At 43.5% G+C, this 23,818-nt stretch overlaps 2 protein-coding genes across 2 annotated transcripts; both read right to left on the bottom strand.

The window, feature by feature from the left end:
• Positions 1-683: 683 nt before the first annotated feature.
• LOC123165184 (mediator of RNA polymerase II transcription subunit 15a) lies at positions 684-16,968 on the bottom strand. The gene is made up of 10 exons (XM_044582815.1): positions 16,706-16,968; positions 15,903-16,014; positions 9,778-9,880; positions 6,821-8,062; positions 5,942-6,009; positions 2,832-4,277; positions 1,780-2,121; positions 1,402-1,596; positions 1,244-1,332; positions 684-1,138 (listed from the first exon to the last, which is right to left on the bottom strand). The coding sequence occupies exons 1-10, from the start codon at positions 16,846-16,848 to the stop codon at positions 937-939; spliced, it is 3,942 nt and encodes a 1,313-aa protein (XP_044438750.1). The 5' UTR covers positions 16,849-16,968; the 3' UTR covers positions 684-936.
• Positions 16,969-17,992: 1,024 nt separating this feature from the next.
• Positions 17,993-18,851, bottom strand: LOC123169699 (uncharacterized). Its single transcript, XM_044587571.1, has 2 exons — positions 18,662-18,851; positions 17,993-18,549 (listed from the first exon to the last, which is right to left on the bottom strand). The coding sequence occupies exons 1-2, from the start codon at positions 18,797-18,799 to the stop codon at positions 18,178-18,180; spliced, it is 510 nt and encodes a 169-aa protein (XP_044443506.1). The 5' UTR covers positions 18,800-18,851; the 3' UTR covers positions 17,993-18,177.
• Positions 18,852-23,818: the final 4,967 nt, after the last annotated feature.

Here is a 23,818-nt window from a genome sequence, read left to right as displayed (position 1 = left end):
TGCCATACGGCGACGGGCACATTCGAGCCCCGAACGGCATGCTCGCCGAGCCTCGCCGACTTCCGGCGTAAACTCGTTGATGCCTGTAGAGCACGTCGCGATCCTTATGGTTCGTCGCCGTGTGACACGGCGAAGGCCACATCCGGGCCAGAGCTCGCTGAGCTGCATTGACTTCCAGCGTCGCCTCGCATGTGCCTGCAGAGGACGTGGCAGCGCTCTGATGCGTCGCCGTGCGACACGACCACGACCACGTCTCGGCCCCGAGCGGCGAGCTCACCCACTCGGCGGCGCCTCGCTCATGCCTGAAGAGGATTGCAGCCGTCGTCGTCGGCAGAAGGAGGAGCACGTCGGCCATGGCACCATGCGCTCCGTACGTGGCCGCCGTATTCATAAAACTGGTTTATATAAAAACGCCAAATAGTCGTTTTTCTATAAGCTGGGTTTTTGAGGTTTTGTAGAACTCAGTTTTCTTTATCCATGATTCAGTTAGGCGATCCAAACAAGATTTTTGGTTGTTACAACAGAATTGCGTTTAACTAGAACTAGTTCTCTATAATCTTGCTATCCAAACAACGCCTTAGTAAAAGAAAAGAAATGGTTAGCCAAGTTGGTCGCCAGAATAGTTCAGTTGAGGTTGCCAGTTCACCTCCCCACCTACTTTTTAGGTGAAAGGGTAACGTTCATCATCTAGATTTTCCGTTTTACTACTAATATATTTACTCACAACTACTCATAACAAATACTTATGAATAATATAGCACAAAAGGGCCTCTAACTATCAAGCCAACAGTGAGCTTGTATAAATACAATCACAAATACAGCACACGTGTATTTGCTCAACTGTTGTATAAAGGTAACTATAACCACCAAGGGATCGGAACTGCACTTGAGCACGTAAAATGAAGTTTGACGCCACCACAAAACATAAGAGACGGATCAAGCACCTACACAATTTTCCCAGCAACCATAACTCGAACTGAAACTTCCTCCGCCAGTCTTCTGAGCATACTCTGCAATGGTTTTGCGTGCACAAGCGTCCCATGTCCTTGCGATTTCTCGCAGCGACATGGGCTCAGCTAGACCCCGCAGTAATATGCTAAACTTCGACTTTGCTTTCATAGACAGGTCTTCCGAGTTTCTGATGCAGGTCCATTGCAGCACAGTTAGTTCAATCTTCACCTAATAATAAGCTACACTAGGACATGGTGATACGCGGGGACTAATGGACAGAGTGACTACGGACCTTTGTTCATCCGGAGACTTGTCGAGGAGCACCGGGGAGCATTTAGGGTAGCTAGCAGGAACAAGCAACCTCAACGGCATAATTGGGCTCTAGCACATTCCAACAAGAAATGAGCAGATGAAATAGATCCACAACATAGTGTGCTTTCAAAAGCTTACCATCTGTGCAGATGCAAAAATGGACTTCAAGCTCGGACTAACAGCCACAGCAGTAAATGTGCATTTGATGACTGTCCCTTCAGCTCCTTCACATGTACCAGCGAATGACTCAGCATCGTCCTCACATACATGGAGCTCCGTGTCTATGAGCTGTTGGTTTATCTCCTGGATCTCCTCCAAGAGAGCATGAGTTACCTGCACAAACATGGACCAAATGCCAGTGAAAATGCAAGGTAGCCAACAATTACCAGTCAAAGGAACTACATTCCCTTCCCTTCTATAGAAAAAGTAAATAAATAAATAACCACTGCTTCAAGTATAACTACTGGATAAAAATAACGTTCTCTTGTTTCTCAACAGATAATCTTAATAACATACCTCAATTTTTTGCCACTTGGCCTGTGAGGTTGCAGTTGATTGTAGATCAGGGGTATCTACACTAAATGTTTGCTTGAAGCTATCGTTGACACTTCCAGCTGATGACACATTAAGAGGCATGGCACTTGTATCACGCTTCATTTTCTTCGATGCACCACTTCCATCATTTGTTATAAAATTCCTGGCTTGTAACCGGCACTTTGTCATAGCAACTAAATCTTCACCAACAGCAGCTCTCGAGCCATTACCAGGTGCTGACCCAGCAATCCTGTCAATCATGCTGACAACAGATCGAATGTCGCTAACTGCAGCATTAAGAGACTCGCGCTGTGTTGTTCGCAACTGCATGTAACACACCGTTGAACATAAAACAGGCAAAAGATAATAACTGGAAGACCATGTATCAACTAATTTAAAGGACTAAACTAAACAGTGTAAATGGCTTCTTATGTATTTACCACAACAGCAGAACAGACTACCAGACAAAAAATCTGGATTCTGTACAGTAAAAATCAACAGAAGTAATGAAACCAGGTCAATTCTTTTTGTTTTCACATGAACTTTCAAATATTAGGATAGCAAGAATGGACATGGATAGGCAGCATCGCCATCATGTGAAAAACTAGTTGACCGAAGTGGAGTAACATATTTTCATGTTACCCTTAACATGCTTTCAGATCTTCAGATGGTAAGAACAAAAATGATTATGTGAAATTCCTATCATTTGAGCAACTAGTTAATTTTAGTGGACCCGAAAAGGGAATGATATATCTAACTCCTATAATCAAATTGACATTCTTGGCCCTCATTTTTTTATGCCAGTATGCTTCAGAACAGTCTGGCTATCGTCAAGTTTTACAATACTCCCTCCTACTCCAAAAGGAGGACCTGCACGCTTTTCAAGATTTAACTTTGACCACCAATTAGAACAATATAATACATAAGTTATGTAACTTTAAAAATTACCGTTGGAAAATTCTTTCCGATATGAACACCGATTAAAGCACAAAAAATTACACAGAAAGTAAATATAAAGTTCACAGGATACTTACTGCTTTAAGTAAGCGATCCAGAGGCCTTTCTACTGCACTTGATTTGGTTGGAGCTTGAGTTAGCATGTTAGCCTGACTTCCATCCACGCTTGTAAATTCTGCTAGCAAGGGCGATGCTGATATCCCTGGTGTGTTAACAGCAATCGATTGTGTTTGTGGCACTAGGGATGTTTGCTGATGTCCAGCCTGCCCAGTATTAGTAAGTGATGATATATTGGAGTGTGGTTTGGCTGAATCCACTGGTATAGGAGAAGGGGCGATAGACGGGGATGGTGATGGAACAAATGGTGAGTTAGCTGAATGCAAGGGTGTCCCAGTCTTGACTTGAGATGGCAATGGATTGTGCTGATCAACCTGAGGAGAATGGTGAGAAATTTGTGGGGATGATGCTTGAAGGTTGTTTTGTGGTGACGAAATTGGGAAAGCACCACTCTGTTTCAACTGCTGATGATAATAGTTACTGCGTTGGCCCAAGTGCTGTTGATACATACCAGGTTTCATTGCAGTTCCTTGTCTAACCTTTAACTCGTTAACGTCGTTTCCAGCATGAAGCTGTGGAATCTGCATCTGTACTGGCTGCTGTTTCTGCAAGTGTTGCTGTACTGGGAGCTGCTGTTGAAGCATTTGTTGCTTTTGCTGGTACTGTTGAAACATCTGACGCTTCATTTGCTGACTCTGCATCATTTGATGATCCTGCTGTTGCTGCTTCAGCTGCTGAAATGAACTTGCATTTGCTTGCATGGAGTTACCGTTAGGTTGCATCGTACTCATTGAGTTGTGAGATAACATGCTACTACTTGTCTGCAGTTGTGTATTCATTGTTCCCTGCATCGGCACAGTGCTTCCCTGTTGTAATGCGCTACTCACTGAACCATGCTGCAAAGAATTGAAATTGCCTCCTTGAGCAGTCTCCAAATTAGAGTCAGCCTGATGCTGTATGTTTGCACCATTTTGCTGTGTGGGGGCACTGAAGTTCTTTGTTGGAGGCGCAGGTACATGCTGGATACCAGCTGCACTAGAGGACTGTAACCCGGTGCTCATGCTTGACAAACTTGCTTGAGGATTAGTATGACTATCATGCTGCTGCAAAGTTTGGGAAGGCTGTTGCTGCTGTGAAATGCTAGAATTAGGAGCTTGTCCTGCAGGTGGCTGGAAGTGTTGCTGTATTTGTGGCTGTACTGGCTTCCTTCTTTGTGAATTCAAGATACTGATAATCTGTTTCTCGTATTGAGGAACTTTGTCCCTCATAGCAGGTTGGATAGTACTCTTGCTAATTTGCAGCATTTGTAATATACGTTCCAACATTATTTTAAAGCTCTTCATTCTATCATACTGCTCAGATGGCTTTTGAGGTGGTATAATGCTGTCAACATGCTGTAGCTTCACAGATATCTTATTGAACAATTCACTAAGTTCTGCAAAGTATTGGTCCTTCAAGCTCTTAATCTGTTGACAAAGACCACATATACATAAGTTTGGCGCAGAAGCTATATAGAGATGAAAACAGAACAGCTAATAGATCATGGTTTGTCTAAGTCAGCAAATATGGCTCTGGCAAGGTACTTCAAGTACTTTTAGAAGCATACAGATCTAAAATAACATAAGAAACTATGATGCCCATTAAATAAAATCACTTTTAAAAAGATTGCTAACTGCCTTGAGGATTTACTACATCTACATACTCTATGGATGTATGCTCCATACCCTCACATTCATACAGAATTCCGTGTACATATAATATATATACATATATATAGGACCGCGCTAAGTCCCGAACAGTCGGATTTCGCCCATGGCAAATCGGAAGTTTTTTATGGCAACTTTAGTTGACGCGAGGATGGCAAGTTTAGTTGGTAAGCATGGCAATTCCACCCGCAGTTTTTTTTTTTTTTTGCCAGGAAATTGCCATGCGTGTGAACTAAACTTGTCATCCTCGCGTTAACTAAAGTTGCCATAAAAACCGTTTGATTTGCCATGGGCAAAATCCGAACATTTGGGATTTATCTTTTCGAGGAGGATTTTCTATCATAGCTTACCCTAGAAAGAGCTATCGGTACAGTTGCCTCGCTTCGTGATTCACACTAGCTGCCTGGTGTGGTACCGTCTGAAACCCATGTGATGGGCTAACTGAGCTGTGGTGGCAGGCCGGTTCTGGCCACTTTATGCATAATGGTCTGACAAAAAGCCTGCCCAGTGTGTGCTGACGAAGGATTCGCCGTCACAAGAATCTGTACGTCACAGGTTCCACCGGTCGACCAGCATGTTGTGTACGTTTCGATATGTACGGGCAGGCCGCTACGTCCCGTTTTCACAAGTGACGCACGTCGGCGAGACGGACACAGCTTTGGTCCACTAGCCGTGACGGATCCATGTATATGCCTGGGAGGAACCTATGACAGCCATGCGTTGAACCTATGCATCGTATACGTATCCTTCTGTATATCGCGCATATCCTTGTGATACGTAGCACGTCAGTCACGTGTCTGTGAACCGCATTTGTCTGTCCATGTACGGCTCGTGTGATATAGTCTCATGGGTGTCGTGCAGTAGCGTCAGATTCATGAGAGCAGGGCAGTCTCTCTTTCAATGCATAGACAGAGTCACGAACTGCCGTAGTAATGCATGCCGGTTTCGGCTCGTCGGCGAGCACTTAAGGACCCGTGCGTAAGGGCCTGGCGAGCGTCAAGGGTCTCGTCCGATGACGCAATTCAAAGCCATCTGTATGCTTTGTTCATATATATGCTACCACGACCTCCCCCGTCGAGCGGTGTAGCCTTGATAGTAGCCAGGCGTACAGACAGATGAGCCGGGATCTTATAAGAAGACTGCCAGAATGTACAGACAGATGAGCCGGGATCTTATAAGAAGACTGCCAGAATGTACAGACAGATGAGCCGGGATCTTATAAGAAGACTGCCAGAATGTAGTGCATCTACACACTAGACTATTCCGTTGTATGAAATTCCGGTTCCAATTCCAGAAGAGGAATTGGCAGGTTGTTTCATCTTCTAACCTCTTTGTTCTAGGGGCCACTGTCTACGAATTTTAGGAAGTTCCATGAAAGGGAGTACCAAAAATGATGATATCGGTAATTAAGTATGATGTCTCACCATTTGATATATCTCCTCTTGCCAATCACCTGCACCTGCATGGCCTGTTTGAGCAGAGTCCGCAGATGCTGCATAACAAGCAAGGTTGTCAAAGAGTACCAGGATACAATGAACAAGCCAATAAAATAACAAGCTAGAAGAACATTGTAGGATGGAATGCAGGGGCAATTGGAAGACTTGTGAACCAAAATGAAGAATCACAGAAGATCAATATGGTCAGCTTTGTCATCATGATCATTGCACAATACAGTATCATTTTCAGAAACAAATCCAACAAACAAGAAAAAACAATGTAGTGAACGAGAGTAACAAAAGATCAATAAGGTCAGTTTAGTCAACATGATGATTACAGAGTACTTGATCACTAAATATCATAGTACATAATTCCATCTTCGAGCTGTCATTCTATCCACCTTACTGCAGGTAAAAAAGGAGTGAAATGCAGTTTTGAAGCTTTAGGGATAACTTGACACCCCCTCGATAGTTCTAGGACCTGTGGTGCATTTTACTCGTCAAAAACATATAAATACATCTGAATTATGAATCTGGTTGTCATCTCCAAAAAAGTTTCATTAATTTCAAGCTAGTTCATGTACCATAAACATTAATTTCATAATCTGTTTGTTGCAAGAGGATTGCTGCATGGAGGATTAGGGATAATCAGCCTAACCAACTACAACAGCAAATACACCTTACATAAAGGAACGGAGGGGGTACTATGTAAGGCGAAAATAATGAGAGGCCAGATCAATAAGTTAGTTTGAACTGTACAAGAAAGTAACACAACAGGAAGATAGACACAAGAACAAGGAGGGGAAAAAAGGGAGAACAATAAGAGCATACAATGGATCTACAAACAAAGTGCATGTGAAAACTTACTACTAGAGGAAACTTCTTGAAGGCCCCTATGTGGCTGAATAAATTGTTTTTGCTGATCCATGTTATTTTGTTGCAAGAGCATGCCTCCTGAAGTTTGAAGTCTTTGCTGCATGGAAGATTGCTGCATCCCTAATTGCTGTTGTAGTTGGTTAGGCTGAGACTGGAACTGCGACATAAGATGCTGTTGCGATTGTTGAAGTTGGTTGTGTTGAGACTGAGGTTGCATCAAACCCATTGGTGGCTGCTGAGCATGCTGTTGTTGCTGTGGTTGCTGAACTTTTGTTTGGAGCATATGTATCCGCTGCATGTTTGAAACATTAGGTACAGTCCCAAGAAGCTGCTGCAGCTGTTGATTTTGTTGCTGCTGCTGTGGACTCGACATGTTTGACTGAGAGCCCAATTGTTGCGGCTGATGCAAAGGCATAGACGTCTGGTTCAGCATCTGCTGTGTTTGCTGCACATTCAAGAGATTATTTGACTGAACTGGTAGCCTCTGTTGCTGCTGCATCTCCATAGTACCATTCTGTTGACCAATTAGCTGATTTTGTTGTACATTTGGTTGCTGTCCCATCAACTGTTGATGCTGCTGTTGTAAATTTATATTGGGCTGCGGACTCTGCAGAGAAGGCTGTTGATGCATGGAGGGCTGTGCTTGTTGCTGCTGCCTCCCAACAGATTGCTGAGGTTGCTGGAGCAATGATTGCACAGATTGTTGTACGGAATTCAATTGATTCTGTTGAATACCACTCTGAGTAGCTGACTGCATGGCCATTGGCTGCGTCTGTGGAACGGTAGACTGCCCAGGGTGAAGGCCAGATGACATTTGCATCATGGATTGCTGTGAAGATTGCATCTGTGTTGGCTGCAACAAAGATTGCTGCTGCTGAATATGCGGTTGCATAAGTGAATTCTGCTGCAATTTCTGCTTCATAAGCATTTGCTGCTGATGATAAATTAATTGCTGTGATTGTTGCTGTTGCTGCCTTCCTGCCATTTGCCTTTGTGCAGCATAAATATCTTGTGAAGTGCCTTGCGCCAAGCCATTATTCATTGTGTTCTGTGGCATGACAGACGCATTCTGCATCGTTGATGTTTGGTTGACACCTGGCAAGTTCTGTCCGATATTAGCGAGGGAAGAAGCTTGTACAGATGTAGAGCTATTTGGCTGCCGGGCCTGTTGCTGAGACATCAAGGGAACTACTGATGTTTGTGCTTGATTGCTGCCTTGTGGGAGTCCATGAGCTGTTTTAGAAAAAGTGTCATATAGTGTGTTAAGAAAGTATCTTCTGAATAAATACTTCTTGCGGAACTGTAACAGGCACACAAAGCGCTGAAAGCAGCATCTTACAGATCAAATTAGGAAGTTCTGCATTTTCAATGAGAAAAAAACATGTGCCAGAGCAATTAAAGCCTTAAAGGGCTGTCAACCTGATTTGTTTTAGTGAGCATGCAAACAAGTGTTTGCGTATCTTTTCGTTAAGACGTGAGTCAACGTAAGTACAGCTCAGAGCTGATCAACTGATTTAACAGCTAATGGCTAGTTCCTTTGCGACAAACTGAGAAGCAGATCACAGCTGAGTAGTAGCAAGGAGAGCATAAACACAATTCTACAGAGAGCAGAAGATGGTCCAATGTTACTGTAACTGAATGGTCGCAGCATTGCCATCTTTGTTGATGATAAGGATTATATTTCATCATTTGCCCCCTCAGTCATCTGTCGCTAGCTCCACCACTGGTGTGGCTTCACAACATTAATCAACTTCCTGGAAGAAACCCCCTTTTTAATTCTGAACGGTTGCAGAAGTTCACTTTCCAATCTTAACTCTGAAATCAGTTGTTTTTAACCTTGAACTGTTCAATCCATTCATTTTACCCCTTTTGTCCTATCACAAGTGGTTTCTGCTGACTCAGAAGGGACATGGTAGACATATGGCATTGGCATCACAATATACCTCAGCAACTTAACTAAAGGTTATGCTTAGAATATAAAAGAAAAAGGAAATTAAAAATAATTTTCTTTGGTAAAATCTTAATTATTTTGAAAATTCAGAAGGGTTCAATAGTCAACTGATGACTTGTTGCTAGCCAGTGTGAAAAACCGTTCTTCGAGTCCCCTAGTTAAAGAAAACGTTTTTTCCAAATAGCCAACCTGAATATCCTTTTTTTTCAAAGAACACAGATTATGGTTTTTTCTGGTGTTCTCAAACTTTTAATATTTTATTTCTTAAATTGCTGCTAAGGTGTATAAGTTGATGCCACATCAGCATAAAACCACCATGGTTAGGGCTAAGGGGGTAAAGAAAACTGATTTAGTAGTTCACGGTTAGTTTCCGAGTTCAAGATTGAAAGGGAACTTTTGCAATAGCTCAACTTAAAAAATGGATCTTTTCCAATACTCATGCTGACACATGCATCCTTATTAAAAACGACCAGACCACTGGTCTGGCAAGAATATACCAGAACCAAGCCATGTTCCAATCCAGTTCACAGTGAAGGCTGTTCATCCAATCAGCCTGCTGTGAACCGGCGAAAACCCGGTTGAACAACCCAATCGAGCGCTGGACCAGGGGTCAACAAAATATTCTGTATGTGCAAAGAATCAGACCATCTTTAAGGTAGAAAGAAAGGGGGACTGCCCCAATCGAATAACTAACTAGGCTGTTTGTTTGTTATCTAGCAGAAAAAACCGTGCAATAATATTTATTGAACCAACAGGTTGGACCGCGGAACCGGAGGTCTGACCACTGAATTGAGGCACTTACCGTATCGCTCCGGGTTCAATAACTACGTACACATGACACAAGCTAGATGCAAAATTCTTGTACATTTGGTGAAGGGTGGAGGATGATTTTATGTAATAAAGCACATAATCTCAGCACATGATGCAATAAAATTATTGACATTCAAGTGAACAATAAAATATGCAACCTCTGTTTACTATATATATGGTACCTTACCGGAGTTGTTTTGATTTGGTATCACTTGAGCATTTCCAGGAGCCTGTTGTGTCTTCGTCTCCATAGAGAGCATTTTCAGAGAAATCTTCCGCAAATAATCAGACTGAATGAGACAAAAGAAAATGATGTAAGTTATATACCAAATTATTGCAACCAACAGTTCTGGTGTGATTAGAAGTTTAGCACAGTCGAGAAGATGTTTCAGCTTTAACATTTGAATTCAAAAAAAGTCACCTAGGCAGCAAAACACACTGCCTCAAATAAGTGACATGAACAGAAAACCCAAATCAAAACAGTGTTCCCTAACTTTATCAAATAAACAAATATTCACCATAACTGAGTTGGGCAATATGATGAACAGTCATAGGCTGCTCCAAGGTTTGCCACAAATAAGCCAGAGGAACAGAAATACGAAATGGAAATAGTGATATACGATACACCACAACCAAAATAAATACATTTGATATTTTTTTACCAGCCTGGAGTAGATGCAATTACAATGAAGGTTGTTCAAACAGAGGGAAGGAGGGAGTAAGCTCTTGTTTGATTTTCGGTCCGAGATAAATGATTGTATACCATTCTGTATCCCGTGGACTTGGGTCTATCATTTTACCAGAAGATAGTTTTATTTCATCTTATAACAAATTTGGATGCATGGACACATCAAACACAATAAGCGTCGCGGTAAGGGCGACTCCTCGCGGTGTCCACCTGTCTATTTTTACTGCGCCAGGTTTTACCGAACGAACGAAGACATACAAAAAGAAAACAAAAACGAGTGCTTCTCCCCTTGCACCCGGCTAGGGTTACCGCCGCCGCCCTCCCTTGCGCTCATGCCCTCTCCTCCTCCTGCCCCAGGCTCCACAGCAACGACTGGATGCGGCAGCCGAAGGAGCAGCGGTGGCCGACGGCCTCGTGGCAGCAACGACAGGCAGAGAGTTGCGGCGGCCCGCAGTGGAGGAGCACCAGCGGCCGACGGCGACGCGGACATGGCGGCCGTCATGGGCAGAGCCGAGCCAAGACAGCGCAGTGGCCGAGCGTGATCTGGAGAACCGGTGGGCGGTGGTGCAAAATCTGGGCAGGCGCGACCTGCGCAAGCAGGAGGCGAGGTGATGGCGTTGACCAGGACGTCGTCGCAGATCCTCATCTTGCCGCCGGGGAGAGGAGCTCGTCCAGGATCCCCTCTTCTCCATAGATCCGCGACAGAGGTGCTCGAGGAGGAGCTTCTTCTAGGGACGCCATGGAGATCGTCAAGGTGCGTCCCCATGCCCCCTCCAGGGTATGCTAGGTAGTGTGTTTCTTGTTTCCTGTCATGGTTCTCTGCAGTTTAAAACGCCTATGAACAGGTCGCACTCCAGATCCCCCGTTGCCGCATGGCACCACCTTGACACAGAGTGAGCTTTCTTCTTCACTAACCAACACATACAGGTAACTCTGTTTCTATTTTAGAGATGATGCATACAGATGTAGGAAAATCTAAAGTTGTTTTTGTATTCAGAATAAATTTAGAGAAACACGCATGTGCAGGTTGCCAGTTTAGAACTCAGGTACAACCACTCTTTGCTTGTCTGCTACCCGTGATAAAATTAATACACATTACATGTAACTCCGTTCCCGTGTCATATTCTACCAACAGCCCACTCAAATTGTTCCACAGCTCTCTATTTTTAGCTGTGATTGTGTTGTGGCAGTACTTAGTTCTCAGCACGTTTCGTTCGATGGAAATTCAGGGAGTGCTGGTGATGTGCTTGAAGATGACCTCGTTGTGAGTCTGAAAGTGTATGTCTCCCTCGGCATAAGCAGCATGGGCCGCAGAGACAACCAGCTCTGTCCTGCTCCAGCGTCGCCGTCCGTCGACCCAACGAACAAGAAAGGCATCAACAAGAGAAGCACGACACATGTACATGTACACATGCACTTCTTTCTTCCTGATTTTCCGTTCCTCTTTCTTCCAGTGCCTTGCTGTTAGAGCTTCTCTTCTTGGACCATCAATGGATAGTTGTATGCATGCACTTTCGTTTGTCTCACCCTTCCTCTCATTTCTGTGATTGCTAAATATTATTTAAGATAATTCCTCTTGATAGCATCTTTTGCCATGATTGTTGTTGTTTATTTAACCGAAAAATAGATTCTTCTGAAGTTTAACATTCCAATGGAGTATGTATTTATGTGCTTGCCTAATAATTATATCATGCCAATTGCTTGAGCAGCGGGCACTGGTAATTATTTTCCTAAGATGATATTGAGTTTCAACGTAGACCCATCTGTTAATTTCAGTCTTTGGTGCTTTTGCAGATATTTAATGTTGTTGCAATTGGTAAGATAATGGGATGCAACACTTATTTACCAGTTCTAAAGCATGACTAAATATGGAAAGACCAGAGGCAAGTGTTATTTTCTCTTGTAAGCTTCTTTTGCTTGTCTATCTCCCTACTGGTATGCAGGTATTTAATTGACAGTATTATATAGAGTTTGCTTTACATAATTTTTAAACAAATTCTCAATGAGCTACTACTTCATGGGAGGAAACCGTTTGGCTATTTTAGTGATGGATATATTTCTAACTCTTGATCCTCATCAATAATCACCAGGCCTTGGGAGTTCCCTAGCAGTCCTGGTCAGACTTGGACCAGGCACTAGGCGCCCCAAATGTCTAACCACGCTCGACTCCAATCGCGGAAGCCACCAATTTTAAATAGTGAGCTTGCATAGTTGGAGACTTCAAATATACTTTCTGGCTTGATTTGCTTTCTGTTCTAACATCTATTCTTATGGGAACGCTTGTAGGCTGAAACTCCACTCGACAGTTTTCTGAGATCACTTGGGACTTGAGAAGTATTCTATTACCTTCCAGTCAAAGGAGGATTGACTATTTAACTAAATCTTTGCATTGTTTTCTTCTTCTTTGGTTGACAATTGTTGTGTTGCAGGTTGACATGGCAGCCATATGTCACATGACTGAAAGTGATCTCAAGGCGTTGGGCATCCTGATGGTAAGTGCATTACGTATCATGCCAGATCATGAATTTTGCAAGAATAGGCATTTCTTGGCTCCTCACATCCTCCATCCGAGAGTAATCTCAGTATGGTCTGGCTATACTTTACATAAACTGTAGACTCAACTGTTAAACAAGTACACAGAATGACAGAAGTACTTAGAATGCATCATTTTGCTAAGGAACTGGACTGAACTTGCTTTACAGAAGTACTGCATGCACTACTATTTTTTGTCCGACGATATGGCACATAAGTTAATGCTAAATTCAGTGCAAAGTAATTCTTTTGTAAGTTGACATCCTTATTTTTGCATACGTATATTTTGATTCGAGGCGCAAAGGTCAAGCTTACAGTGCATGTTCTTTTAGGGTCCTAGGAAGAAGAGTACCTTTGCCTTGGAATCGAGAGCGCAGGGATGGCCATGGGGTACAATGTTGAAAAATAGGGAGATGTGGTAGTTTTTTTTTTGCTCATCTGAAGTTCGGCATGTTTTATTGGCATGTCTTGTAAGGCTACAGGTAAAACAATGTGGGGTCTCTTTTATTGGCATGTTTCTGTCTTGGTAAGCATGCATCAAACATGCTGGTTAGAACAAGGTGTGGCGGTCAAGAGATGATGCTGTAAGATTATTAGACTGCTGTTATTTCTGGTCTGCATGCATGTCTGGCCAGACCAGCTGGCTAACTGATGCGGCACTATGTCGGTGAAACCGGGGTAATATTTTCATCGCTGTATACTATTGTTACACATATGATTTCATAGTTTGGCAAGTGAATTTGTGGTTGAGTACTTACATCCAAAATCATCGTGTTTGTACTGAAGTTAATTTATGTATTGTTATTGGAGTTGCCTTAATGTTTCCCGTGCTATCAAGATCCACCTATGATTTATTTTGTATAACCATCTAAAGTCGCTAAAGCTGGCAGTCCAAACAAATTGTGACATGTCATGTTTGATCAAATTTATGTCGTTATTGTGATTACACATTTGTTGTGATAATCACAGTGGAGTAAAAACACAATTTTCAGTTGGATGTTTCCATACTGGTTTTACGTTATTCACATACCAATCCATGTTTTTCTGTTTTAATAGTGTCATTACGATAAATGAAGCTCATGAAAGTTCCATTCAACCGACATGTTGCTGGGACTCCTGAAAAAGGTTCGCAACTTTAAATGTGCATGTCTGGTTTCTCTTTAAGTCATCTGTGAATAATGTTTAGTTTCCCTCTTGGCATGTTTCTTTACATCAATCGATCAGATTCAATGCCTAATTCATACTGATGTTAAGGATGAATTCTTTGTTTTATAATAGGTCATACTGGATTCTATGTTGAGTAGAAGATCCACACTGAGCATAGCAAGTCCACTAGAGGAGCAAATGTTGTTTATCACCGCGTCTTTTCTCATGTTGACAAGCCAGCTATCTATGAAGGTACACCTTTGTGCTTAGTGGTAAACTTGTTTCTTTTTCACTTATGTTCAGCATTTCCTTGATCATTTTGTATTAATATTTTAGTATTTTGCTCTGCATTAAGATTTATGCACGGTCTGGTACTTAGAAGAATATACTGCTGGTTTGTCGATGATTTTCTCCTTGTTTGATTTTGACATTAATTTAACAATGAGTACTTAAATTCTGAAGAGCATGGCAGCTATATAGATTCATTATTATTCAGTTTGAGCTATGCGGCAGAAATAAGCTTCATGCTTCTCTCAACATACTAGGCACCATACAAGGCGGCGGCGGCGGCAGCCCCTGGTACGGACAGGAGAAGATGCTGAGCTTCTCGGCCTCGACGACGTCCTCGTGCCCCTCTCTACTATAGCAGATCTGCTTGTTTCTCAGGTGGGACTGCAGTTCTTTCGAAGCTTTGCTTTTCTGTATGACATGTTTAGTACTTTAGTTATGCTTCTCGAGCAGCATTGGAATGGTTCTCAGACTACTTTCTCTTGTGATCACTACAGCGATGAGGAAATTGGAGTGCATCTTAGTTATTGACATCTCATTCTATGACGAGCTCGGCAAGAAAGGCGGCAGCTGACAGGAGGATGTCACCACCAACAAGACCGAGGTCGCGTCAACGGACTCAGGTATGTGTGCTCATTGGTGGTTTCAGTTTCATAATTCTCATTACAACTAGCCTCTGTTCGCTCAATCTTTGAGAAATTTTGTCTGTCATTGCATTGTTGAGTACGTGCAGCAGGATGGAAAGCAGCGAGCAGCGGCGCATCGTTCACGGAAGCGGTCGGCATGGGGCTAAGCCTGCTGTTTCTCCTCGCCAAGACCTAAGATAGCATGAGGTCTGCCCAGATAGAGGCCCTCATGCAGGAGAGAGATGAGGGAGCAGCTGGTGGTCCGGACGACGAAGATCAGCTGAACGTTGGCTCCCATGAAGTTGATTGATTGTGCCTCCGCTTCTGTGCCGCGCGCGTTGCCTTTGAACCACTGTCATTTGTGTCGTCGGTGATGTAAACTATAAGGACATATCAATAATATCTATGACTCCTAAGGCTGATCTCTTATCTCCTGTTTCCACTGTTGTGTACTCGTGTTAGTTTTCAAGTCAGAACCATGCAATAACGTGGAAGGGGGGCGCTCAACCTGGCAGCGCCCAGCTTTCTCTCAGGCGGCGCGCCATGGGCGCGCCCCAACCGCTAGTAGCCTAGAAACATGGATTGGAAGAGTAACTAACTGAAGACACTCAAGGTACACAATACTACAAGATTCAACATGTGATCGATGATAAGATCATGATCAGCGTTTTGTCTATCGTTATGTAACTAGCATTCAAAACATAGTAGCTTATTAACTTACACTGCGTATACATACTAAGTGTGAAAATGCTAAAATAACTGGGATGTGCTCCAGATGGTTTGAGTGTGGATCTTGGCACACCCATGGCCCCAATTCAAGTCCTGGCAGCTTATTCCCAAGCATGAGAAAAATCAGGAAGCGGTCTGGGGGGGGGGGGGGGGGGGGGGCTGCTAAAGGCACTCAGACATGATGTAAGCAAAAATTACACCAATTGGGGACAGGTCTGCTCTACTATTATTGACTACTAAAAGAAAAAACCCATAACTAATGCGTGCTCTGCTCCAAGAAGTTGTGAAGATAGGTTGAATTACCTGATTGGTTGCTGCAGTATAGATCTTCTCTTCGAATCGCACAGCGATTTTTTGAAGTTCGTTCAGTCCCTCTGGCACAGATACTGGCAGATGCTTCTTGAGAGTTTCCATTCTACAGACATGATGTAAAAATGTGAATAAATTTAGGGGATGCATTGCTTTTAAAGTGTTGTGTAGATAAAATGTGTTGCATCAAAGTGGAACGAGTAGGCAGAGCAGGCAAGGTAGATCTCCAATTCTCAATCATATTCCTATAAGCAAGGCGTAATTTCGGGGTTGATTTAGTCATGACTTGTGATCATGTGCATATTATCCTTGGGAAAGGATACGAGAAACTCTAGTTTCAGAACAGAACAAAATTGCATCCCGGAGCAGTAGTAGTAATAGAATGGTTTACCCTAGGTAATCAAACGTTGTGATACTCGGTAGCATGACAAATTAGCACTTCTTGGTGAATAAACGTGTGTAATTGTTGAGATATAATTCTAGTTAATGAAGTAAATAAGATGGATTCAAAGCAGGCGTAGTACAGGTTCATTAGTGAATTCCCACAGCGAGGAATTTGACGGCGCAGAAACTGGGAGCTTGTGTGTAGATCGACGACGAATCTGTTGGTGCCGCTATGGATATGGCTAGATCAAGGCTATCAGATGGATCGATGACAAAACTGACCCGAAAACACACGCAGGAAATTCCTCTTTGTTTCTACTGAAACGAAAGGCGGAGGAAGGATCGAATCAAACCAAATCAATTATAGGGAGAGGGAGAGGAAAGTAAATCAAATCAATTAGAGGAGTCCCTACATCTTATTGACGATCCTGCTGCGCGCCTCGGGCTGGAGCTGGGCGCGCCAATCACCTCCGGCGGCGGGCGGGGCGTTCGGGTCAACGCCGGCGGCGGCCGCGGCGGGGTCCGACCCTTGGGTGGGCCGCCAGTTGGCGTCCATGGTCGGGATCAGCGATTCGTAGGTCTCGAGGAGATGGATGGAGGTGGATTTGTGTATATACAAAACCGGAGGACGGCGATGAGGACTTGCAGCGTGCCTTCGCCCGAGTGGTGTAGCAGGAGTAGTAGGTAGTAGTATCTCGTCTTTTTTTTTCTTTTTTTTAACATAAAGATTTTACTCCTTTCGTCTGGAAATATTTGTCGAAGAAATGGATAAAATGGATGTATCTAAAATTAAATACGTCTATATACATTCATTTCTCCAACGTGTATTTTTGGACGGAGGAAGTATTATCTTAAGAGCATTTTACGGACACAAGCGTGAAAGGTTAATACATAAGCAACGAAACAATACAGATCTGTTCTGTACTTTCAAAGCTAGGCGTGCAAGATGATGAGCCTTGATGTTTTTCCTCTGCTAATATGAGCAATTTTTCGATGTTGGAAAGAAAGGCTATTTTGTATATGAAAGAAGTGGCCTGTTCTTGGATGCAGCAATTTGGTGCCCGAGCTCAGCTGGACCTGAAATCGCCAGCGTCCTTTCCTGTCTCGGGATGTGAACAAATCACTCTGATGCGCCACTCCTGAAATTGGGAAAAAGAGATGTACTGTTGTATAGTGTACGAAACAGTGTCGCGTTTGGTGGGCCTCATCGTATGGGTGGGACGGTGTGGTGGGGTGCGGGTTCTGACCCGTCGTCCAGAACATTGTCGTTTTAAGCGAGCCATGGATCAGATAAGATGGTGGGGCGTTAATTGAGCCGTCTGTCGGCCGCATTAGTATCTCGTTTCCATCAAGTACTAGTTAGGATCTAGCGGCGGCGCTGGTTGCAAGCCGGCGGCTAGGAGAAAGAAATGGAGCATGCAGGACTGGAGCTCCTACTAGATACCGTAGACTGTTTCATTACTGCTTAAGTCAAAGCATTTGCGGGGATTTGTCTTTTTGCAATTTGGCGCTGTTGTAAAAGAAAGCTAACTACGCGCGCTTCGGGAGGAGTTCGTCGACAGTCTAGACCACATTTTCTGAATGTAATTTGGTAAACTTTGGTCCGCGCTATCATCGGTTAATTGAACCTTAAATAAGAGCACAAAAAAAGTACACAGCGGAACCAGAACTGCAAGGACTAAAAAATAATAACTGAAATCACTCATATAATCTTGTTCACATCGTCACAACAGTACATGGAGTTACATTTTGTAGATGAATTAATAATTCTACAAAACAGGCTTAGCGGTAGAGGGAGCCACCTTCAAGAAATTTACGGTCCTGCGAAGTTGCTAAGTGGCGATACAGGATATGGTACATATTTCGCTAGGGATATTTTTAATGACTAATTGGACGAAGCAAAGTACACTGGGACAAGGAAAAGCAAAACAAGCACAGTTAGCATGATGTTATTGGCTGCAAGCAGAATAGCTACTAGGCCGAGCGCTTGGGACCCAAATGCAGCGGCGACGGCAGCTACCGGTCTGCGGAGTTTGTTGAGGAGCTCAAACTGCGTCGGCGGTGGTGTCTGGATCTGCTGCTGCTTAAGAGGAGCTAACTGCCCAGCATGGTTGCCCTGCTGCGCATGGTGCAGAATTGGAGCAGCGAGCACCTGCATGGCTTGGTGCACGCCAGACTGCTGGTAAGCACGGGCAACCTGTTGCGGATTGAGCCTTTCTGAAGTACGCCTGCTGGATGGCACTGCCGTACCTGTAGGCTGCAGGCAAAGATCGATGCGGTGGATTTAATATTCAGAGCAAAAGTCAGAGATTAGCGATGTGATGTCAAGCATGAAGTATGGCGAAACACGAATCTGATGTTCTGCTTACATCCATGGCATTTGTAGAAACGATGCCCCGACTTGTCGCCTGTCGTGGCGACGTTCGTCTCCAGCAGAATGGACGGGAGATTAAAGGAAGGAGAAAGTCTGTTCGCACGGGAAGGGAGGAACACGACGATGCGGACATGTGGCGGCGGGACTGGAAAGGGGGTAGCTAGAAGGCAATGGGGTTTTTTTGGGAGGTTGGTTTTGATGTAAGAACGAGCGTTGGAGATCCATTTATGACAACACCATACAGCAGCTTGTGGACGGCTCGCACAAGCACAGAAAATTGGCCGAGCCGTTCGTCCACAACCTGTTCCGCGAACCCAGTGAGCGCTGTCGTCGCATTCATTGCGCCGCAGAGCTGCTCGAATTTGTTGGAAATACGAACGAGAAATACAGCTAATAACACAGATCCCGATGCCAGCTTGCGGTGTTGATTTCAGGAGCATCTCAGCCCGGGCTCAGAAATGAATATTCCACTGTTCTCCCAATGCCCTGGAGCAAAGAGAATGCCCGTCGCTTTTGCTGCCAAAGCTAGTACTGAGAAATCCGTGTAGAAGTGTGGATCTTGAATATTGAGTATGTCTGCTATCCAGGTTGCAAGCATGAGACCATAAGTCTCAGCTTGAAGAGGAGAAGAAGCCGGAGGGGGCATTGCTGCAATGTGAAGTTGCTAGATGCGATCATTATTTTGAACCTGGATGAAGACTCCAATTCCTGCCTGCTTAGAAGTGTGGGTTGGTTGTAATTCCCATGCAGCATCACAGAAGATTGTGTTGTCTGTAAAAGAATCATGATTTTGTATCTCCGACCGTAGTCCTGTAAGCAATGCTCACCATGATCTTCAGCAAGGGTCTCTACCAATTTAGTTGCTTGTATAATTGCATTAGCCGCTGCATATACCTGAGAGGGCCTGCAATGTTTCCTAGCAAAGAGAGAATCGTTTCGAGATTTCCAAAGGCACCATAGAATAATATATAAGTTAGAAGAATTAATCTGTGGATGGCCTGAGTTAAGCAAGGTTTGGATCATGTCAGAAATAGAATGATTACTTGCAGCAAGGATTTCAATTATAATGAAACATGGTGAGCAAAACCAGGCTACTTTAGAGAAAGAGCAAAGGAAAAGCATGTGCATTTCATCCTCTGTATTGCCACATCTGGAGTAGTTTTCATTTATGTATTTAGAGAATTTACTTGTCTCTTACCTATAGGAAGCGCTTTCCTAATAAGCCTCCAAGCAAATGTTTGTACTCTTGGTGCCATCAGTTTGTCTTGCCAAACTTGGTTTAGAAGAGCAATGATTTGTGGATGAGCCTCTTTCGGTCATTGTCTAGCTGGCAGGTTAAGGTTATTGAAGCAATGCTTATATGCACTTTTGGTGGAGAAGTTTCCTGTGGGTGTTAGTTTCCAAATCAAAGCATCTTACCCAGCAGTAGCAACTATATGAGTATGAAGAATGTTATTAGCTATCTCATGAGTGAACAAAGTGTCAGTTAGATCAGCATTCCAAACTTTTTGATTTGGCAACCAAAGATCTTTAACAATGGCAGGATAGACAAAAGTGTGCTCTTGTATAATGAGATGGTCATAACTTTATTTCCATCTCGAAAACCAAGGAGAACTCCACACATAACTATTACCATCTATAATCTGACAAGTACTGACTAAAATTAAGAGAGGTTTTACCTTTAGAATTTCAGCCCAGAAAGCTGATTTTGGCTTGTTTGCTTTGGCTCTCCCAAATGGACGTGTCATGGTGATACTTAGCCTTGAGGATCAAAGCCATCTGACTATTTGGTTCTTTTGCCAACCTCCATGCCGCAGAAAGAATAAGTCCTTGATTAATTGCCCGCAAGTTCTTGATGCCTAAACCACCAATTTTCTTCTCAATGCAAATGTTTGTCCATGCCCTAAGGCACAAGCTTTTTGTAGTAGCTTCATCCCTTACACCTGTCCACCAGAAGTTTCTTATAATCACTGTGAGCTTTCCTAAGAACTTCTTATAGAAAAGAATATTAGACATATAATACACAGGTATAGAGGCAAAAATAGATTTTATAAGAATGAGTCTTGCAGCATGCGAGAGTCTGTTCGCCTTGTAAGTTGAAAGTTTGGGTTTGAATTTATCATAAACAAAGTTGTATGCTGCAGATCCGTCCTTCGCAGGCAGGATGAGTGGTGACCAAGATGAATGATGTTGGCGTCTAAATTCGGCACCTGGAAAATTTGCTTGATTCTTTTATTACTCAATCAACTTCTTTTTAGGAGTTATTAATCTCTTTTTTTAGCAAAATGAGGAGTTTGATACGTCTCCAACGTATCTATAATTTATGAAGTATTCATGCCATGTTTACAATAATTTTATATAATTTTGGTATGATTTTATTAGAACTAACCCGGACTGACGCTATTTTCAGCAGAACTACCGTGGTGTCTTTTTTGTGCAGAAATAAAAGTTCTCGGAATGGGCTGAAAATTTACGGTGATTTTTTATGGACCAAAAGAGAACCTTGAAGCACAAGAATTGGGCCAAAAGAATCCCGAGGCGACGGCATGGTAGGGGGCGCGCCCTACCCCCCCGGGAGGGTGCTCCTACCTTGCCGCTGCCTCGTGGACCCCCTTGACGTGAGACCGACGCCAAAAATTCCTATAAATACCAAAAACACCAGAAAGAAACCTAGATTGGGAGTTCCGCCGCCGCAAGCCTCTATAGCCACGAAAAATCAATCTAGGCCCTCTCCGGCACCCTGCCGGAGGGGGCCATCATCACTGGAGGCCATGGAGGAGGATCCCGGAGGGGCCCATCATCACCATGGAGGCCAAGGACCAGAGGGAGAACCTCTCCCCATCTAGGGGGAGGCCATGGAGGAGGAAGCACAAGGGGGAGACTCTCTCCCCCCCTCTCTCGATGGCGTCGGAGTGCCGCCGGGGGAACCATCGTCGCAGTGATCGTCTTCATCAACATCACCATCTTCATCACCATCCTCATCTCTTTTACGCAGTCCACGCTTCCGCACCCCATTGTAAATCCCCTACTTGAACATGGTGCTTTATGCCACATATTATGATCCAATGATGTGTTGCCATCCTATGATGTTTTGAATAGATTTCTTTTATCTTTTGGATTGATTGATGATCTAGATTGGTTTGAGGGGGCCTTTTGTGCCGCGCATTGATGACCCACAAGTATAGGGGATCTAGCGTAGTCCTTTTGATAAGTAAGAGTGTCGAACCCAACGAGGAGCAGAAGGAAATGATAAGCGGTTTTCAGCAAGGTATTCTCTGCAAGCACTGAAAAAATAGGTAACAGATAGTTTTGTGATAAGATAATTTGTAATGAGCAATAAGTAACAAAAGTAAATAAAGTGCAGCAAGGTGGCCCAATCCTTTTTGTAGCAAAGGACAAGCCTGGACAAACTCTTATATAGAGAAAAGCGCTCCCGAGGACACATGGGAATTATCGTCAAGCTAGTTTTCATCACGTTCATATGATTCGCGTTCGGTACTTTGATAATTTGATATGTGGGTGGACCAGTGCTTGGGTGCTGTTCTTACTTGAACAAGCATCCCACTTATGATTAACCTCTATTGCAAGCATCCACAACTACAACAAAAGTATTAAGGTAAACCTAACCATAGCATGAAACATATGGATCCAAATCAGCCCCTTACGAAGCAACGCATAAACTAGGGTTTAAGCTTCTGTCACTCTAGCAACCCATCATCTACTTATTACTTCCCAATGCCTTCCTCTAGGCCCAAATAATGGTGAAGTGTCATGTAGTCGACGTTCACATAACACCACTAGAGGATAGACAACATACATCTCATCAAAATATCGAACGAATACCAAATTCACATGACTACTAATAGCGAGACTTCTCCCATGTCCTCAGGAACAAACGTAACTACTCACAAAGCATATTCATGTTCATAATCAGAGGAGTATTAATATGCATATAGGATCTGAACATATGATCTTCCACCAAATAAACCAACTAGCATCAACTGCAAGGAGTAATCAACACTACTAGCAACCTACAAGTACCAATCCCGGACTTGGAGACAAGAATTGGATACAAGAGATGAACTAGGGTTTGAGAGGAGATGGTGCTGGTGAAGATGTTGATGGAGATTGCCCTTTGCCGATGAGAGGAGTGTTGGTGATGACGATGGCGATGATTTCCCCCCGGAGGGAAGTGTTCCCGGCAGAACAGCTCTGCCGGAGCCCTAGATTGGTTCCGCCAAGGTTTCACCTCGTGGCGGCGGAGTCTCATCCCGAAAGCTTGCTTATGATTTTTCTTCGGACGAAAGACTTCATATAGCAGAAGATGGCCACCGGAGGACCAACAGGGGCCCACGAGGCAGGGGGCGCGCCCAGGGGGTAGGGCGCGCCCCCACCCTCGTGGACAGGTGGTGGCCCCCCTGACGTATTTCTTTCGCTCAGTATTTTTTATTATTTCCAAAAACAACTTTCGTGGAGTTTCAGGACTTTTGGAGTTGTGCAGAATAGGTCTCTAATATTTGCTCCTTTTCCAGCCCAGAATTCCAGCTGCCGGCATTCTCCCTCCTTATGTAATCCTTGTAAAATAAGAGAGAATAGGCATAAGTATTGTGACATAATGTGTAATAACAGCCCATAATGCAATAAATATCGATATAAAAGCATGATGCAAAATGGACGTATCACGCACACATGAAGGATTCCCGTTGTAGGGTGTTGCAATATGTTCATGATTCGCTTATAGTGGGTTGCTAGAGTGACAGAAGCTTAAACCCGAGTAAGGGGGTTGTTGCGTATGGGATAAAGTGGACTTGATACTTTAATGCTATGGTTGGGTTTTACCTTAATGATCTTTAGTAGTTGCGGATGCTTGCTAGAGTTCCAATCATAAGTGCATATGATCCAAGAAGAGAAAGTATGTTAGCTTATGCCTCACCCTCATATAAAATTGCAATAACGACTACCGATCTTGTTAATTGCCTAGGATAATTCCGCACACCGATCCATCATTATTCCACACTCTCTATTTATAATATATAGTAATATATTCTAACTTTATGTTAACTGCACCTATTTTTATATTTTAGCTCTCCGATATCATGCAAAGTTATCCTCTTCATACCCACAACATAGTTTTATTTCTCGTTTCTAGATG

This window comes from Triticum aestivum, chromosome 7D, assembly GCF_018294505.1.
Source record: "Triticum aestivum cultivar Chinese Spring chromosome 7D, IWGSC CS RefSeq v2.1, whole genome shotgun sequence".
Classification (NCBI taxonomy): domain Eukaryota; kingdom Viridiplantae; phylum Streptophyta; class Magnoliopsida; order Poales; family Poaceae; genus Triticum; species Triticum aestivum.
This window is presented reverse-complemented; position numbering and strand designations above follow the sequence as displayed.

Bases quoted from the DNA above. Each gene is read 5' to 3' on its own strand.
- LOC123165184 (XM_044582815.1), bottom strand. From the start codon at position 16,848: ATGGACGCCAACTGGCGGCCCACCCAAGGGTCGGACCCCGCCGCGGCC. The intron at 4,278-5,941 runs GTGAGACATCAT...CTTTGTCAACAG, and splicing joins AAGAGGAGATATATCAAATG to ATTAAGAGCTTGAAGGACCA. The intron at 2,122-2,831 runs GTAAGTATCCTG...TGTTACATGCAG, and splicing joins TGGATCGCTTACTTAAAGCA to TTGCGAACAACACAGCGCGA.
- LOC123169699 (XM_044587571.1), bottom strand. From the start codon at position 18,799: ATGTCCGCATCGTCGTGTTCCTCCCTTCCCGTGCGAACAGACTTTCTC. The intron at 18,550-18,661 runs GTAAGCAGAACA...CTTTGCCTGCAG, and splicing joins TTTCTACAAATGCCATGGAT to CCTACAGGTACGGCAGTGCC.